This window comes from Phaethon lepturus, unplaced genomic scaffold, assembly GCF_000687285.1.
Source record: "Phaethon lepturus isolate BGI_N335 unplaced genomic scaffold, ASM68728v1 scaffold9435, whole genome shotgun sequence".
NCBI lineage: Eukaryota > Metazoa > Chordata > Aves > Phaethontiformes > Phaethontidae > Phaethon > Phaethon lepturus.
Window position 1 is genome coordinate 3,216 of NW_010538347.1, and position 18,710 is coordinate 21,925.

General features: G+C 39.2%; 3 protein-coding genes across 3 annotated transcripts in view; 1 reads left to right on the forward strand and 2 right to left on the reverse strand.

Annotated features, from left to right (window-relative positions):
• The window catches only part of LOC104620518 (protein WWC2-like), a 14,597-nt gene extending 2,474 nt beyond the window's left edge, over positions 1-12,123 (forward strand). Inside the window, exons 3-6 of the mRNA XM_010286764.1 lie at positions 2,375-2,467; positions 4,214-4,456; positions 9,722-9,849; positions 11,896-12,123. Of these exons, the coding sequence (XP_010285066.1) occupies positions 2,375-2,467; positions 4,214-4,456; positions 9,722-9,849; positions 11,896-11,962 (531 nt within the window). The 3' untranslated portion in view covers positions 11,963-12,123. The remainder of the gene's footprint in view (positions 1-2,374; positions 2,468-4,213; positions 4,457-9,721; positions 9,850-11,895) is intronic.
• A 3,282-nt stretch (positions 12,124-15,405) lies between these two features.
• Positions 15,406-16,062, reverse strand: LOC104620519 (claudin-22-like). Its single transcript, XM_010286765.1, has one exon. It carries the CDS (start codon positions 16,060-16,062, stop codon positions 15,406-15,408), a length of 657 nt encoding a protein of 218 aa, XP_010285067.1.
• A 1,075-nt stretch (positions 16,063-17,137) lies between these two features.
• Positions 17,138-17,791, reverse strand: LOC104620520 (claudin-22-like). The gene has a single exon (XM_010286766.1). The coding sequence runs from the start codon at positions 17,789-17,791 to the stop codon at positions 17,138-17,140; it is 654 nt and encodes a 217-aa protein (XP_010285068.1).
• Positions 17,792-18,710: the final 919 nt, after the last annotated feature.

Consider the following 18,710-nt stretch of genomic DNA (forward strand, 5'->3'; position numbering starts at 1 on the left):
CCTGATGCATAGTAGAATTGACTTTCAGCAGACTTGCGTGCTCTTGCAAAACACCTTTACTAGGGCAAAAATACATCCCATTGGAGAGAAGTAACACAGATTCCTGTGCTGGCTGCCTGCACAAAGTGTGTTTCACTGCACGTCAGCAACTACAGCTCTCACACAGCAAAATAATTTGTGAAAACGTAGAATAGAGTTCACTGTAAACTGCCATTGCATTACCATATTTTAATAACGTCACCATTTAAGGGTAACAGTGCAGAAAGAGCTCAGTCATCAATTTTAAAATCTCACTTTGTATCTCAACGGGTTTTAAACCTGGGCAGCCCAAATCCTGCTTTAATTACATCTCAAAGATGTGTGAGCGCTGTCTAGGGGCTGAGTTTTAAACATGGCTTTGGCAACAGACTTCTATAGATCTAGAGAGACTGGAGTAGCATGGAAAAAAAAAAATATAAATTATCAGTCCTGTTGCTGCTAAACTAACTGGAAATCATGTGTTTAAAGATTTAAGCATGGATCACCAGCTCTATAGATTTTTAACTACAGACACCCTAGAAAAGGCAGTTTATTTTTGATCTTTAGTTTATGCAGGTTACTCACACAAGTATGACTTTAAAAAAACAAAACAAACTTATGCTTTAATTCTTTTCCAGTTCAGTTAGAGGTGGTTGCCTTAATCATTTGGGAACATTAAAGTTGATCACTTCTCTGTGATTATCATTGGCTTAAAAAAAACCCCATGAAATCTGCAGTCAGTATCTGCATACTTAAATAACTATTCCATATGCCCTCCAGAATGAAACACAGCAGATCATTTTGTAACAATCTTGGCATAATTTGGATAGATTATTGGATGAATTCAGAATCTAGCCTTCATCTTAATTCCTGTATGCTGGAAATTAGTTGTATTGACAAAAAAAATGTAGCCTTAGCTCACTGCCTGTGGAGGTCTTTGACAGGAAGTAACACTAGTTGCTCTTATAGTTTAATTAGTATAAACTCCTAAGGTTTTTGCATTTGGAAAAGTATTGGGCTTTTGTAGCTTTGAACATTGCTACATACCTGTTGCCAGAAGACAGAATCTAAAGAAAACCATACGTTGAATAAACCATTCTCTTTCTCACTGTGTACAGTATTGCCTGGCAGCAAAGTAGCCTAGGAAAAACCCATGTTTGCACAGATGACTTGCAGCTTCGGAAACACTTGGGAGCCCACTGTCAGGGCTCAAGAGTGGGCACTGTGGTGCATCTGAGTCCATGGAGAGGGCTGAACAACTTGGGTCTCTCCAGTCCTAGTCCCCAGCTTGCACCACAAGCACATCCAGCCTTGCTGGCTTTGTGGTGCTGTATTAGAGGAAACCATCCATGGGATATGCTCTAGCTAACTGCTAGCTGCTCTCTTTTCAGAAGAGATGACTTAGCTTTAAGAAAGCACCTACTCTCACACAATGTTACAGCAAACAGAAAGATTTTTGAGGCCTAAAGGACAGACTCAAAGCCTGTTGCTGCCTTTGAAAATCTCCCTTGAAAAGTGCTTGAAGATCATCAGTGGTGATAGCCACCTGTGCGTATCCAGGGGTGAGTTCCCAGCAGTGGCTCCATGGCAGAAAGAGAGATTGGTCTCTCAAGGTGCATTCATGTTGCAAGAGGTTGTATTTCTCACCGCCAGCTCCCAGTCAGCCCTGCCTTAGGGCCTTGGTCTTGGTTATTGAAATGTTAGCAGAATGATTCTTTTTGTTTGCTCTTTTCTGAAGAGGTGAAACAAATACCCTGCAGATAGATGCTTCTGTTTTCTCTGAAGGTTACCACCACACATGCTGATGCATCTAACACTCAATCTGTGCTGATGTATGTGGAACTAATGCTATAATTAAGAAGAAAGTACTGCTAAGCTGTGGTGCATATCTTTGAGAAGCAGGAAGTGCCTCTGAAGGAAGATGTAGGCATGCCTATACTTGTTACAGATAATCATAATACAAAAATACAGTTTGTTGGACTGGTGCATGTCTACAGTAATTTACTTTCCCTGTAGTAAATTCATTAAAAGCCTGCCCCAGGTAAATGAAATCCATAGTTTATAATCTGCAGTCATATAAAAGCCAGACAGTAATTTGGCAGTATTTAATAACCATAGTTACCTTCCTTGCATTCCTAAAGAGTCTGCTTACTATTCATTCAGTAAGATCAATGGTTGTCTTGGTTTAGGAATAGAATTTTAGAGTAGATGCTTATTCTAGTTGAAAAAAATTTTTACTTTATACTAAGAATGACCTACATGTATATCAATACTGAGGTTTTCTGACTGGTTATATCAATACAGATGCATTTGTATATGAAGATGCTTTCTATCTCTGTTTTGTATGTTTTGACAGTTGAACCGAAGTGACAGCGATAGCTCAACACTAGCCAAAAAGTCTCTCTTTGTGAGAAATGCCACAGAACGGCGGAGCCTAAGAGTTAAACGGGTATGTGCTATGTTACCTGGACATGGTTTAAAACAAATGATGGGGAGAGAAGGAATAACAAACAACTTAAACCATATGCTTTATTTCAAGTATTTCAGCAAAAGCAGTGCAAGTACCACATGTAGTCCTGTAGTTTCAGGTTGAAATCTCAACACAGTGGTCTCAGTCCTACATCTTCCCCCAGCGGCAAAGCTTATGTTGTTCTAGTTGTGGCTGAAGGCAGCACCGGGACACTGGTGCTCAGTGTTGTGGCGTTTACTGTTGAACTTTAGCTTGTTACTGTCAGAAGGATCTGGGTTAAAGAACCTGAATATTACAAGCTGAATATGAGCCGGCAGTGTGCCCAGGTGGCCAAGAAGGCCAACAGCATCCTGGCCTGTATCAGACATAGTGTGGCCAGCTGGAGTAGGGAAGTGATTGTGCCCCTGTACTCGGCACTGGTGAGGCCGCAGCTTGAATCCTGTGTTCAGTTTTGGGCCCCTCACTACAAGAAGGATGCTGAGGTGCTGGAGCGTGTCCAGAGAAGGGCAACGAAGCTGGGGAGGGGTCTGGAGCACAAATCTTATGAGGGGTGGCTGAGGGAACTGGGGTTGTTCAGTCTGGAGAAGAGGAGGCTGAGAGGAGACCTTATCGCTCTCTACAACTACCTGAAAGGGGGTTGTGGTGAGGTGGGTGTTGGTCTCTTCTCCCAAGTAACTAGCAATAGAACGAGAGGAAATGGCCTCAAGTCGCGCCAGGGGAGGTTTAGGTTGGATATTAGGAAAAACTTCTTTACGGAGAGAGTGGTCAAGCATTGGAACAGGCTGCCCAGGGAGGTGGTGGAGTCACCATCACTGGAGGTGTTCAAAAAACGTGTAGACGTGGCACTTCAGGACATGGTTTAGTGGGCGTGGTGGTGCTGGGTTGATGGTTGGACTTGATGATCTTAAAGGTCTTTTCCAACCTTAATGATTCTGTGATTAAAGTCACCCAAGGTGGATTACTGTGCACAAAAGTCAACACCACAACATCTACCTTCAGCCCATTTTGGTGGAAATTTCAAGGATTCAGATGCCCTTTGAAAGGGGATTTACTCTTCTCCAAGAGCATCTGAGCAGCAAAAGGACTGAAGGACAAGAGCGTAAGATTGTATTTTTCATGCATGGAGTTCATTTATCATAAGTTGAGAGAGTTACATCTTAATCTTGAGTACAACTAGAAGAACACTTCTGCAGAAAGGTTGTTACCAGGTAGCAGGATTACATTTGGCATAAGAAAGAAATACTGAATAGTCTGGGATGGCTTCTCCCGCCCAATTTATGCAAAAAGTGACTCTGAAAGGACAGTAAATAATGTGAAATACACTAAAAAAATGCATGTTTGCAGAGTTCATAACATTATGTGTTTGCATAGGCCTTCAAAAAGCAAATGTTTATGAAAATAAATAAGGTAGTTGAAATCTATGGGGAAGTCTGTATAATGTTGGTCTCCTGTTGTGTTGTCCTGGGGATCAGAACAGGTTTTGCCTTTTTAACCTGTAAATATATCATTGTACATCTGGTTGGGGAAACTTTTGCATTTATTTTTAGCTAGTGACTGAAGAAAAATTCCAGAATACATGAATTTTTGGACTTGGATCTCATTATAGCAGCTTTCTGCGAAAGAAAAACAAAAAATATTTGAGCTTTCCTGACTGTATTATGTCAAACCCTTACACTAGCCTCTCTAGATACTAATTTTTATTGTTCTGTCTCCCAAATGGTTCAGCCTGTTTGCCAACCAATCATGCGAAGAGCTACGCAAGAGTGCCCTATACGCACTTCCCTTGACTTGGAGCTGGACCTCCAGGCATCACGCACGAGACAGAATCGTCTGAATGATGAGCTTCAGGCCTTGCGGGATCTTAAACAAAAGCTTGAGGAAATGAAAGGCAGAGGAGAGACAGACCTTCCCCTGTGTGTGCTGGAGGATGAACGGTTCCAGAAACTCTTGAAACAAGCTGAAAAACAGGTATGAGCAGCATACAGATACTGCGTGAATAAATACACTTATGCCCCTACCTTTTCTATAAATCTGTTAAGAATTTGGTCTACCCTGGTAAAGATTTTTACAGAAGCTCACATTTGACTAATCACACGTCTGAATTACATAGTGTAAACAATATTTCTATATTAGTCAATACTACAGCATTTAAACCTAGAATTTGAGGTAGGTTTTTTCTAACGCCCTCTAAATACTTCGGTAATTCAGAGTTGAAACTCTATTAGTAAAGTAATAGTTGTGGTTGGTGTAGTAAAGTTAATTAAACTTAAAAGTTAATTTAAAATTCTCATGTCCTGTGAGTAGCTGTACTTCTACAGACATACATATGCTTTTTGTCCTTCATCTTCAGTTGATTTGCAATCTGCAAAGAACTTGTAGCCAAAAGATCTTCGTAACAGGTAGAGAGAGGCGGTGACCATCACTTACAGTGGTAGGGGCATGTGGGAAAGGCACTGTGGCTTCTTTCCTTATGCAGGACATAATCGTTCTCTATGTGATGGTCTCTAAAACAATACAAGTATATATTCACTGTCTTCAAACTGCCATAAGGAAAGATGGGATGCCTTCATCTGGATAAAAGACAAAAGACAGGATAGGAGGAGTGAGAGGCAACAGTGACAAGCTGGAACATGGAAAATTTCAACGCGATGCATGCAATAAGTCAGATGTTTTGAGGTTTTTGTTTTGGGGAGGTTGGGGTTTTTTTGAATTGTGAGGATGATCACACACTGGAATAGGGGCCCAACCTCTGTGGTTGGAGATACTGGGAACCTAACTGGACAAGACCCTGAGTACTTAGCTCTGGCTTCACCTGCTGCTCTCAGCAGGAGGTTGCCCTCTGGAGCCCCTTTCCCATCTGTGTCAGTCAATATACATCAGTTTTCAACGCGGGGAGGTTGTTAGTGACAGCCAGGAGGGATCTGTACTCTTCAGCTATTTATGGTTGATAGAGATGAGTGTTTTGGTGATGCCAAGTTATTCAGAGTTGTAAAAACGGAAAGCAATTTTAACAAGGTGCCAAAGGACCTCCTAATATGTAAGCAACAGTTGATTGGGGGGTTTGTTTTGTTTTTAAAAAAAGGTAAATGTCAGTAAATAGCCTTGTATGGAGGAGGGAGGGGATGATCCTCATATTTATACATGCAAAGCTGAGCTCTGAATATTGGGAATGAGATACTCTGGATATAAGAAACAAAAACATCAGCAAAAACATCACAGCACTCAGCAGATGTCAAGAAGCAAGTAAGAGGAATTAACTAAGAAAAGAAGTTGGACCAAAACAAATTGTTGTTTTACGATATAAATACATGTTACATGCCCATAACTCAAACATTGTTCAGTTCTGGTTCCCCTTCTCAAAGTGGATAATAAAACTACAGAGGGCTGGTTGACAAGGATGGTCAAAGGAGGAAACCACTTCCATGTTAGGAGTGGCCAAGTAGCTCCAACTGAAGTCTGTAAAAGTCATCAGTGAGGTGGAGGAGAGCAATTAATCATTGTCTTTTATAACACAGGAAGTAGGGAATTGACGTGGCAGTTTAAATGCAACCAAACATAGCACAACATTTAGAAACTGTAAAAATGTTTTCCACAGAACATTGTGAGTGCTTCAAGTTTGCATAGGTTCAAAAAGCGGTTAGATACATTCATGGAAGAAAAATCCGTGTAATAATATCATCACCTATTTCAGGAAGCCCTTGACCATCTGATAGCTTAGGAAACAAAACTTTAGCCTAGTATGTTCTCCCAGCATTATGTTTATGCCCTGTTCTGTCTTCCTATCTCTCCTTCCTTGGCATGTGCTGTTGGTTGCAGCTAAGTGGAGTTCCAAAATGGCTATAAAGTACTAGGAGAGTTTAGGCTGAGCACTCACAAGTGTTTGGAAAAACCCTTGGGCAAAATGGGATAACATTTAAATATCACATAGTGTAACTGTGGTTCTTTTACCATGTGAATTCATTGTATGAATTTGATCTTTCCAAGTTTTAACCCATAATATAGTCGCTTATATAAAAGAAGCATAGCTAATTTTATTTAGAAGTTCATAGTTTATATCTAATCCTAGATGCAGGATAGAAATGTTCATTTTTAATTGTTTATTTAATTCAAAATTACTCCCACTCTAAAGCTATTCCCACTAGAATAGAGTATGCCTCTGTAACATTTAATACTCTGAATTTGTGCTTTCTGATTTTAGCTGGCTCTTTCAAGGCAGAAGATAGGTTTGTCATATTTTGTATCTTGAGTGTCAGTGATCAACACGATGACACGCACTACAATGAGGAATAGGGGTAATAATATATTCTTAAAATACATGCAGACTGCAACATGGCATTTAAGGCCTTCTTTCCAAGCTAAAAGTCAGAACAATGATCACAGCCACTCCACCTCTTTGAAGAGCACTTACAAAGTTCCTAGAAATATTTTTACCCTTAAAATCATTGCAGCCTTCCCCTGTGGAGCAAAACAACCCTGAGAATGCCGTACTCTGCTGTCAGTGTTTCCTCTTGGGTTAGCAAAACACAGCAGCCTAGAGAACATTGTCATAGATTATTTTTTAGATCCTGCAGGCATTATAATGGCACAGACTAATGCAGCAGCTGGAAGTGCCAGAGAAATTGAGAGTCTCAAGTGAAAAATGGAAACCGCAGATGTGGGGGATGTTAAAAATCAGTGGCTGCTTGCTAGCATGGTTACTGTGCTTAAAGCCAAATATACAGACTCCATACCTTCCCTCCCCTTCCTACCACACCTTTCTAAGTACAGCAAGTACGTAAAGCCCACTAATACCTGCAGATCAGAAAACAGTAGGTGATTCTGTGCACCAGAAGCAGTTTCTTGTTTAGATTGCATTTTTGTGAGAAATCAGCAGTATTTCAAAGTTTGAGTCTTAAATCCTCATACGAGTAAGTTTTCAGACACCTAGTGTCCTCTAAAGTACTCCCTCTTTGTCCAAAAAAGTCTCCTGTGAATATCTGTAGAGGTTTTCTTTATTTCTTTTCAGTACATCTTCTGTGTAGAGGTAATCTGTAGCTATGTCACTAATACCACAAATATGTCCTTGTTCAGTGTTTTGGTGTTTAGCCCAGTTAACAGTTTTTCTTTAGATTCACTTTCTTTCTTCTATACAAAAACCAGTAAAGGAGTTAGTGTTTCAGTTTTAATTTTGTTTCTCCTTTATCTCATGCTTAAACTAAGTGCAGATACAGAGCTTCCTATCTGGCACTTAATTTGCCAAATAAGTGCCAGATTTTTGGCACTTACTGCATGTATGGCCAGTGTATTTTATATAAATGGGAGAATTCACTATCTTTATAAATCACTCAAACTCGATGTAAATATAAATCTGGTCACCTTATGACATGCATACTCTTAGAGTAATTGGGCTAAAACCAAAGTTTCTCTGAGAGCATCCTGAAAAAATAAAAGGATTAAAACAATGAAAAAGGAGTACATGTAATAGAGAGTATTAAAACAAAGAAGTAATCTATGCTGTTAACCTGAAATGCAGCAGTCACAAGAATCTCGTGTATAGTCAGGGAAAAGATCAAATTGGAAAATTTTGAAATACTGTATGTTTAGTGCCCTGATAAATACTAACTAGAAAAGCTGATAAAACATATGGCCAGTGACATATGTAAAATTAATACACTAACAGTTGTAGATTGCAAATTTATGTTCACTAATAATGAAAACAATATAGGTTAATTTCATTTTAAAAGTCATACCTATTTTGGAGTTGGGGACTGAAGAAGTTAACAGCAATACATGCTGACTGGATTTTGAGTGAGTTTTTGAAAGGGTGGTGTTCTTTCATGTAAAACACTGGAGTGCGTTTCAACAGACAGAGGGTACCACTCTCCTGCTGTGAACAGATGAACAGATTTCTATAAATACCCAGTATGAAACTGATAGTATGGACTAACTTTTTTGAGTTGGTTGCTTTTGTTATTTGGGAGTCTACTGGGTTGAATTCAGAACTGGAGATGTAAACTCCTAAGTTACGAACCAAATTTGAAGATTGTTTCTGGCTTGGGTGTGTGTTTTAATTTGAGGTAACGGAACAGCATTTTCAAGTCTGAGTGCCTAAAGTTAAGCATCAAAATTAACCTCCAAAGAACTTTAAAAATTGTTTAAGAGCATGAACTGCTTCTGTTAAATTTTGATGTCTGGTGAAATTCAAAATGCAGTAAATAACGTTTGTCTGACAGTCCCTGCCGTCTAGAAATGAAGTTCAGCGCACGCTCCAGGTGGCATTGCCCATGCTGTGCACCCTGCACACGATGGGGGTGATAAAGCATGCGTTATGGGACTCATCTGCATATGAACGGTGGCCATCGGCCTAAGAAATCCAGGTGACTGCCCACCTAAAAAGGGCTGCTGTTCACATTATTGGGCGTTCAGAAACCCTTGATAAGGTTTGGGGTTTTTTAGAAGTAAAACACAACTCTTAAGAGCAGTCTCTCCCTGAAATGGTGGCTGGCACAGCTGCAATTGTCCTGTTGATGTAGCAGTGCTTGGTAAAGACATATGTAAGAGAGCTAGCAATACTGAGGTACAGAAATACCGTGACTTACTGGTGGATAGGTAGCTGCTCAGTGGTGTCAAGAAAGGTCCTGGTCTCTTGTACCAGACTGGTGTTCGGTTCACTTGCCTTGGCTTTGTCACCACTACAATGCAAATGAAAGAAGTGAGTCTCACATGCAAAACAGGTGATGTGTCATGAACAAAAGCACAAGAATTCATGAATATTAACTTTGCGAACAAAGTCAACAAAACTTGAAAGTGTATTTTGAGAGCACACCTTCTCTATTTTTTTGTCTGTCATTTTAGATTACGTATAGACAACTTTCCTGAGAGCTTTCATTAGGAAATAAAAGTATTTCACATGGGAAGAGATACACTATCTCCCAGTCCTAAAAAGATACTTGGATAGACAACATTTGTTCATACAAATTTAGGTATTGTCTAAATATAGCCCTAAGAAATATCTCATCGGATTTCATAACACCTAGTAACCACCTGTGATGGCATGGTGTTTGCTCTATTTATTTTTTTGGAAAAGCTTTGTTATCTTATTTTGTGCCCATGGCTTAGGCTTGTAATGTCAGTCTTTTGTCTTGCTGACCCTTTGTATAGAGATTTTGCTTGACACAGAAGAATTTGTCATTTCTTTGAAATGAGTAGTTGTTCATTATTAGCAAGCTACAGGTTTTTTTTTCTTGTTTACAGGCTGAATGGTCAAAAGAAGAAGAGAAACAAGGTTTAAGTGCTGAGAAATTGATGAGGAAAGCTTCTAAGGATGTATGCCGGTTACGGGAGCAGAGCCAGAAAGTGCCACTGCAGGTGCAATCATTCAGGTATGGCCTGTTCTGCTTTTCATGCTCTTTTTAATGTAGTGAAGTAACATGAATTATTTCTAAATATAATCAGACATGACCTGCAATATTAGTAAAAAATTCACATGCTTTTTCATTGCAAGGAACATCATACATTTCTAACATAGCTCAAAAGCTGTAGTTTCAAAAGACCAGGACTCGGTAACTTGCTCACATGGCAGAAGTGGCCATACATCCGCTGAGCTGTGGTGGTGGTGAGGAGGAGGCAGAGTGGAAAGTTTCAGAGCACTATGTGGTATCTGCTGTGAGCAAGCATGTGTGTGGTCATTGCTGTGGCTCACCTCACCCACAGCAGATTGACAGAGGACTTTCAGCAATGGGACCTTTCCAGCTTTTCCAGTGATGGCAGGTGCGTGAAGCAAATGGCCCCTCAAGAAGTAGAACAGTATAAATCTCATCAGGAAACTGATTAACCACTACTTGTGCCTTGCTTGAGACTTGTTGTTCAAGAGAGAGCTTGAATCCCTCCTCCTTTTTGTTTCCCTCCTCCTCTTGGTTGTGGGAGAAGCAACAGATTACATGAAGCAATTAAAAGTGTTCTTGCTTAGCGTAAGCCAGAATGAACACTTTATATCTCAAACCTTAATTCTAACTGGTCTAAATTCCTAAAAACCTGGACAGTAAGTGGCAGGCTAGCAGCCTGAAGGCCACACTTCCAGGTAAAAATAAACCCATTGATTGAAAAATACCATGGTCACTCTTCCACATAGAAACAATACTGCAAGCTAATTTAATCTGTTTTTAAACACTTCACACATTTTTACAGCTTGATTCTGGATTCCTGTATAAGAAATTCAAGTCAGCCACTAATAACTGTGAGGACTTTTTTCCCTTTTTTAACACAATCTATTGTGAGCGGTTTGACAAGTCCATAAGCAAATAGGGGCCTGTGAAGCACACATTGCAAACCAGAACTGTAAGTGATGCAGAATCAAAGCAAGAGAGAAAGGAAAGGGTTTCTGCAGCAAAGAAGCATTACAGCAGAGCTACTTATCAGCTGTAGGAAATTCAGAGCATCTTCAACCAGTTTTTACTTTCTGTGCAAGTCTTGAGAAAGTTTTGGTCGGTGCTGGTCATTTAACAGTCATCACAGACTGCTGTGATGGAAAATTTATAGGAACATGTAATAGTGCACGATCATTCCCCTGCAAGAAGGGTATCGTAGGACTCCATTATCCTTTATCTTCTAATCACCACACAATTAGCTGAGAAATCCAGTTTACACAGTTGATTTTGCTCTGAGCAACTGTTTTTCATAGGAACTCAAGTTTTGCCAGTGGAAAGCATGGTTTAGTCTACTGGGCAAATAGTTCCTTCCTCAGGCTGAATTGCCCTGCTAGTTGGACTTGTTACAGTGCTGTGGCCTCAAGGACTAATCACAGAGAGGCACTTTTGAAGCTCTCAGAATGACTCTTCTGAGCTTTAATTTTTAAGCCCCCAGTACTTATCATCTGCTTTCTAGGCTGCTGGCAGACAAGCTTGTGTAAACTTGTTATGCTTCAGTAATCTCTCAGTTCATAGGGGACAGAAATGGGAACAGCACAAGGGAAGCAACTAGAGAATGGGTTGACAATTTTGCTTCTCTGAGTCTTGCCCAGACCCATTTAGTATTTCTGCCCTCCTCCCCGCCCTGCCTTTTCCCCAAGTCAGGATAAAATGTTTTGTTTTGCATTTTTGTCCCCCCACTGAAATATCATCATAGGAAGTTCAGTGACTAGATCAATGTCTCAGTCTTATTGTTGCAGTTATTATGCAATATTGATTATTTTTCTCTTTTTCAAAATTGGAGCTGCTTTTTACATAAATCTGCCTAAGAAGGGAATTATGTCTGAAAGCTCTGGCAACATTTGTAGTAAATAAGTTCACTGTGTAATTTCCTCACTGTATATTTTCCAAACCTTATTTTAAAGAACCGCGCTGTAACAGTAGCAGCTCTACAGCAGATGAGAGAGGAGTCGTGCCATGAATAGTACAAAAATAGTAACTTGTTTTCTTTTCTAATTTCAGGGAGAAGATAGCATACTTCACAAGAGCAAAGATCAGCATACCAGCCCTTCCAGCTGATGATGTATAATTATGCATTTTCATTGAAGTGTTTTTCCACTTGCTCATTTCTCTTCAGATGAACTTTGTAATTCCAGTGACCTGCTTTTAAAGATCTTCTATTTTACATTCACTATTGTTATGTTTATTTGTAAAATATAGTGAATTGAATTGTTGTATGCTTAAAAAATGGCAAAAAAACCCAACAACCGGAAAACCAAAGTAGATTAATTTTGGTATACTGATGCTGATTTTGTACAGTTTGTATGTATTGCATGTGTTTTTATTTTGTAAAGATGGAACAAAGGCAGTACTAAGCATGTATCCTGTTGAACCGCACTGTGTTGAGAAATATTACGTTCAACAGAAGATTGTTTATCTTTTCACTATTTTCATGTGAGCAGACTGTGAAGATGGCTGTTTTGCCATGCAATATTTTTGTACGAGAGAGTGTGACTTTTATAGTTTAAAGTTAACCACAGGTGTAAGCTCCTTTCCAAAACATCAAGGCTGCCTCACAACAGCTGCTAATTAGATTCATCACCCACATTGGAAATCTTTTTCTGAAAACAAATGTCTTCTGGTTTTGGTTTTTAATACTTTGTAGGAAGAGAGAGTTCAGAGTTTAGTTTTATGAATGTACAGTACTTTAACCTGCACTAAAAGGTTTCTTGCATCTGCGTGAGAGTGGGAAAGGCAAGGCAGACAAGTAACCCTAAAAACTTATTATGAGACTACCAAAAGGGGCAGCTGCTTTCTGAACTGGAAGCTGAATCAAATTTGTAATATCAACATTGAAATCAGCATACTTATATCCACTGTACACTTAAAAAATGAGAGTTTCTCTATGTTGATCTTTCGTCCTAGAGGCAAAACATTTAGAAGACGTTTTCATTAAAGTATTTGTATGAGGAGAAAAGTCTATCACATACTAACTTGGGTATCAGAAGTCTTGGTGGTAAGGTAAACCCTTTCTGAAAAAGAAAAGTTCCTGACTAGAAGTCTTCACATATTTCAGTACAATAAATAACATTTTTAAAAATACACAATTGACCCTGTATGCAGTTGAGGGTGCACAGGTTTAATAAATCAATGTGAGCAGCACGTTTCAAATTTGTCTTACACGAAGAAGCATCAACTTGGATGCATTCTGTTAGAAGTCCAGAACATCAGGCGTAGGTGTCTAAGTAGCCCTGTCTTGGTAAAGTAGCTGGGGTCTTGTCTTCTGTACGTACTGTGTAAGTTGGTGGACATTGCAGCTAACAAACAGAATTATTTCATTTTCTAATTAGTATGTTGCACTCACACATATTTAATTTACTCTCTAACATTTTCTTCCCCAAACAACAAGCTGCATATGCATGGACTTCATCTTTCAAAAAGGCTATAATTACTTGGTGAGAAAATGGAAGCAAATATAACCACAATATGGTAGCAGCTGTCTCAAATTCAAAGTGACAATTCTGTGCTGAGAGGGCTGTGTAACACCCAAGGGTTTTCTTACGCACAAATACATCAGTTCACTTAAACGTATAGCCAAACATGCTAGTTTGGGCAACATGACTGAACATCCTTTAGGAATGCCCATTTGGTTTTTGTTTCTTGGGTTTCAAATAACACTCATGTTTGAAAGGTCAATTTAAAAACAAACAAATCCGGAATTATTTAATGTAGAGGTGAAATGAAGGTTGACAGTTTCAACTTCTCAATTTGATTATATAAGTTGTTTGTAGATTGATGTTTAGAGGTGTACTTTATGATTTTTCTTTTATTTATTTACAGTCTTATTTATGTTCTGTTTAATATAGTTCAGTTCTGGCCATAAAAATATTTGACATTATGGATGCTATTGTGAAAAATATTTAGAGCTGTCTAAATTATTGCCAGATGAGCTGTTTCTCCTCACAGGTTGAGTAATTTTAAAAAAAAAAGTATTGTCATCTGATTTGTAAGCATGAGGTGAGGCCAAAATTTAAGTATTGCTGGCTTTACCTTGCAGAACTCATTTAAAAATGAGAGTCAAACATATTCATGCTCCTTGTTTTCCAAATTGGTAAAGTTGAACATATTTATACGCAGTTTTTAACAATTCTGGGTTTGGAGTTTTGGGGTGTTTTTTACTTATTCAGATTATTCACACTTGAAACACTCAATAGAATAAGCTAAAATAAGACATACAAATAAACCCCCATCAGTTTAAAATTATAAATACTGCTTTTGAAGTGGAATTCACTCTGCACAGCAGGGTATAACGAATGTAATTAGTTCTATTTTCAGGTACCAATGTCACTGCAGTTACATATATCAAGATCTAAATATTACTGGTACAAGAATATTTAGCTAAATGAGCAAAGTTCAGCAGAAATTGTAATAGAACACAAATCAAATAATTTTAAGCATGTTTTTTTTTTACTATTGCTATGTTTATACTGTATTAAATATCAAATGCTCAGGACTGAACTAAATATTTAATCAGGTTATATTCTGAATGTGTTTCTGTTCTAATTTTGTCTGTAAGAGTATGCAAGTACATCACATAGATTAACTTGTCTCTGCACTTTCCATGTGTTTCAGTGATTGGAAAATACATTTTTTTAACAAAGCTCTTTTCCAGACCTGTGTTTTATTTCATTCTTTTATTGCTGTTCTGTGTGTCTTTATATGCCCTTTGCAGAAACAGATGGCTGCTACAGCTTTGTCAATGTAAAATCATTGCAATTTATAGAAAGTTCACATGAATCACTGACATATCTTGGGGTAAGTTAAGTTATAGAAACTGACTCCATGTACTTCAAGTTAGTTCTTTACATTCATTAAGGAAAAGCTGCAATAGCAATGAACACAGCCAGCTCTCCACTGGACAACATCTCATCATTATTCAGAAGTACTGGCTCTCCTTAGAGATTGTGCAGGGATACATTCCATCTCTCGTTCCCCCTCTCTCCCTTGTATAACATGACATGATGCCCGAGAACATTTATATTACCCTGGTGTAAATGATGCAGGTCCAGGGAACTTCATTCAAGGTTGTACCATACTAGGTTTTTGTAATGCACATTAAACTGGCAGTACAACCTGCTTCAGGACTTACTTAAACTAATATTATTTTTGTAAAGACATTTAAAGCAGCCCCAGTAGGAGTTCTGCCATTGAAAATATGGTCAAGTCTCCATGCATGCCTAGAAATTAAAAATTTTATACTCACTCATCCTAAAAAAACCAACACTCACACCACCAAACCTACAAAAACAAAATCTGCAGTTGATCAGATTTTGGAGAAATACAGTGGTGACTTAGATCTCCATAGCTCATCAATTAATGTAACTAAAAATGACGGTAAGTAGTGATTAAAAGAACTACTCTGTAAGAAACAATCCCTCCCTCCAATCTTGTAAACAGTAACCTGTCTGTGCAGCAGACCTTTTTTACTGTAATGCAAGAGCAAGAAATCTGAAAACCTGGTATCGACCCTTTTTAAAGTCTTCTATTTCCAATTTCCAGATGTTGATGGGTGTCTTGCATATCTGCCATTGCATACTGCTCTGGTAATTGATGGTCAGATGATAAGCAGATTGTGGAGAGGAGTAGAGATCCTCCGAGAATTATAAAAAATCCACCAAACCAACCACTGAACAGTGCATCCCCTATTTCCCATCTGGGCACAATCTCTGGGATGTCTTCATCCCAAAATTCCTCGATTATTGTATGGGCAACCCAAGAAACAGGGACTAAGGCCAGAACTCCAGACATCCATAGGAGTATACCTCCAAGTAGTAACAGCTGTTTCTTTAGCTTCTGCTCTGTATCCTCCATCTTTAGACAGTCCAAACCAAGACTACAGATCACAAGGCTCAGAAGTCCTAGTCCATTTGATGTAGATACTAAAATCCTGGAAATCTTGAATTCTAGAGGCAAAGCTAAGAAAGAGTCAAAATCTTTACACTGTGTTCCTCCTACGTCTTGGACTATACAGGTTTGCCAGAGTCCCATGGTCCAAAGCTCCAGTACATTTAAGTCTAAGTTGAGATTTTTCCAGTCTGGTAAATAGTTACAGGTACCAGTTAAAATCCATCCTAGTACAGACAACAAAAATCCAACTAACTGTAGTCTGTGTCTGTGGACCACATTCATTTTTAGCGGTCACAGAAGCGCTAAACTGCTCACTTTTGCCGAGACTATTCTGCTCAATTCTTTGTCATACTGAACATAAGCAAAAGTTAAAACAATGCTTTATAAAGCATGAAATACTCCTCCCTCTCCTGCTTTGTGGAGCCTGGCTCCATATGCAGTGTTTGTGGGATTAGGAGGTAGTGTGGTAAACCAGTAGCTGAAGGGTGTGGCCACAGCTGGGCTCACCTTTCATTAATTAGTTTTAGTTTTGTTTTTTTAAGAAAAGCCTATACTTTGCTTTCCACCAATCTGCTAAAGCAGTACAGCAGTTCCGCTAGTTCTATAAGGATGCTTAACGCCTCAATACCTGTATTGGAAGAAGACAGTGTAAGTATTTTTAAAGCAGTATTTCTTAGACTAATTTTTTCCATAAACTATGCAGGTGCCAGAAACACTTTGAATAGATTGTATGGGCAGCTTAAAGTGCTAAACTGGGAAAACACACCTTCCTGGGTATGAAGGACCCACCCTGGAATACCCCATGCACAAAAAGATATCTGCAAAGCTTGCCAGCATTTGAGAAGCCTACAGTTTTCTTAGCACATCAATTTTCAAGTAAGTACGCAGAAAAACAATTTGATGCAATGCATGTATTTAGACTGTTTAGCACGCAAAAACTCTCAAGTTTGTACGTCACATCATTAAGCAAGTGCAAAATTGCAACAGGGAGTCAAGCTTTGAGGCTCATTTAATTGGTTACATATGAAAAGGAGGCATATTTTGGTTAAAAGCCAAGCTGTAAGGGAACATGCATATTCATTTCCAGGATTTTACAGTGCAGTTGGGAAAGCAAAAGCACCGTTTTTGCGCAGTCTATGCAAACTTCAGCATTCTGCTGTGAAACAAAGGTTTAAACAGTTCTGCAGGTGAGAAAACACACCACCTTCCAATACCAGTTATGGAGAAAACAGACATAAGTTTAGGAAGTCAGCTAGGTAACAAAGAGTCCTTTGACTTACTACTGGAACAAGCTTCTGGCTTGCACTAGTTTGAAAGAGATAGGGCAGTCTTTCTGTACTACTTAAAACCTTCCATTTTAAGGCCTAGTTTCAGTTTCCAAGTGTTGACACTGATCTTGCTGTTCTGCTACTGCATAATGGACCGAAGATGGATGGACTTCTGTTGAACAGATTATGCAATTAAGTAGGGATCCTCCTAATACAAGACAAAATCCAGCAAGCCAGCCAACAAATAGTGCTTCCCCAAAATCCCACCTGGGAACAATATCTGGTATATTCTCATCCCAAAATTCCTGGACTGTGGAATGGGCAACCCAAGAAACTGGGACAACAGCTGTAATCCCCGATATCCAGAAGAGCATTCCTCCAAACAGCAACAGCCGTTTCTTTTGTTCCTCTTGTCTTTCACCAGTTTTCAAACAGTCCAACCCAAATCCTGAGAGCAAGAGGCCCAAAAGCCCCGATCCATTGGAAAAAACCATCAAAATCCTAGAAATCCTCAGCTCTGGAGGCAAAGCTAGGAAAGAATCGAAGTCCTTGCACTGCATTCCCCCTTCTTCCTGGACAACACAAGCTTGCCATAGTCCCATGGTCCAGATCTCCAGTTCATTCAGTTCCAAGTTAAGATTTTTCCACTGGGGTAAATAGGTAGTGAGACAGGAGAGGACCCATCCCAACAGAGAGAATAGTATGCCACTTAATTGCATCATTGGTCGGTAGACCAAGGCCATTATAAGAGCAGAGTCCTAAAAGCTGGAGGAGGAAGGTCTCCCCAGCAGCTCTGTAACAACTGCTACCTTGAGTGATGGTGGAAGCTATGATGATTTTAGTTCTCTGCTGCCCCAATATAAGCCCTTGCTATTAACCCTTTGTAAGCTCTGAAACACTTTTTTGTTCTTCATGCATATAAAGTTTCACTTAAAGGACGAAGGACTTCACTAAACCATGAGTTAGGCTTTCTGATAAGGATTTGATCTGTTACCTTCCAATTTGCTTGGTAAAATTATATCCCAATGCCCGATGATTACAAGCCTGAGGATGAACAAAGAGGGCTCTATGACCCCTCACCCTAAAACACAACAGAAATCTTTGTGCTTCAATACGGATTAATTAGATTTTAAGTGGTGATAAAAAGTCAGCTCTGTGTGCAACAGGACTTCATTGTAATAGCTAAATTTGAGATTTCAGGGATGTAAATCAAGGCCTTGTAAAGAAAGGTAGACTGTTTGCCTATAATCTTTATTCTTAGACTTCCTCAACATACATAATGGCTTATCTTCCACTGCCCTGTTTTATGTCCCCAGCACTGTAAAAGACACTTTGTAAAAGATCCTTATGTTTCACATTTTCTACATTCATTTCTTTTAAAATGGGCTTTGTTTTGACTGACTGTTAAGGGGAAAAGGAGACGGGTATGGTGAAAGTACCGTAGAAAATGAAATCCTAGACATCCCTCCACCATAATGAACCCAGGCAGATCATCAGCCAGCATAAACTTTACCTGCCCCAGGACCTCAGTGACACCATGGTAGCAGCTTACACCAGCTTAGAGTGTCCCCTTTCCTAGAGCCCATGTCCCAGATGGCACAGAGTGTATACACTTAGTGTCTAACAACATTTGGCACTCAATGCTCCCAGGGCCAGGAATGC

Excerpts from the sequence above, each read along its gene's own strand:
- LOC104620519 (XM_010286765.1), bottom strand. The coding sequence starts at position 16,062 with ATGAATGTGGTCCACAGACACAGACTACAGTTAGTTGGATTTTTGTTG.
- LOC104620520 (XM_010286766.1), bottom strand. The coding sequence starts at position 17,791 with ATGGCCTTGGTCTACCGACCAATGATGCAATTAAGTGGCATACTATTC.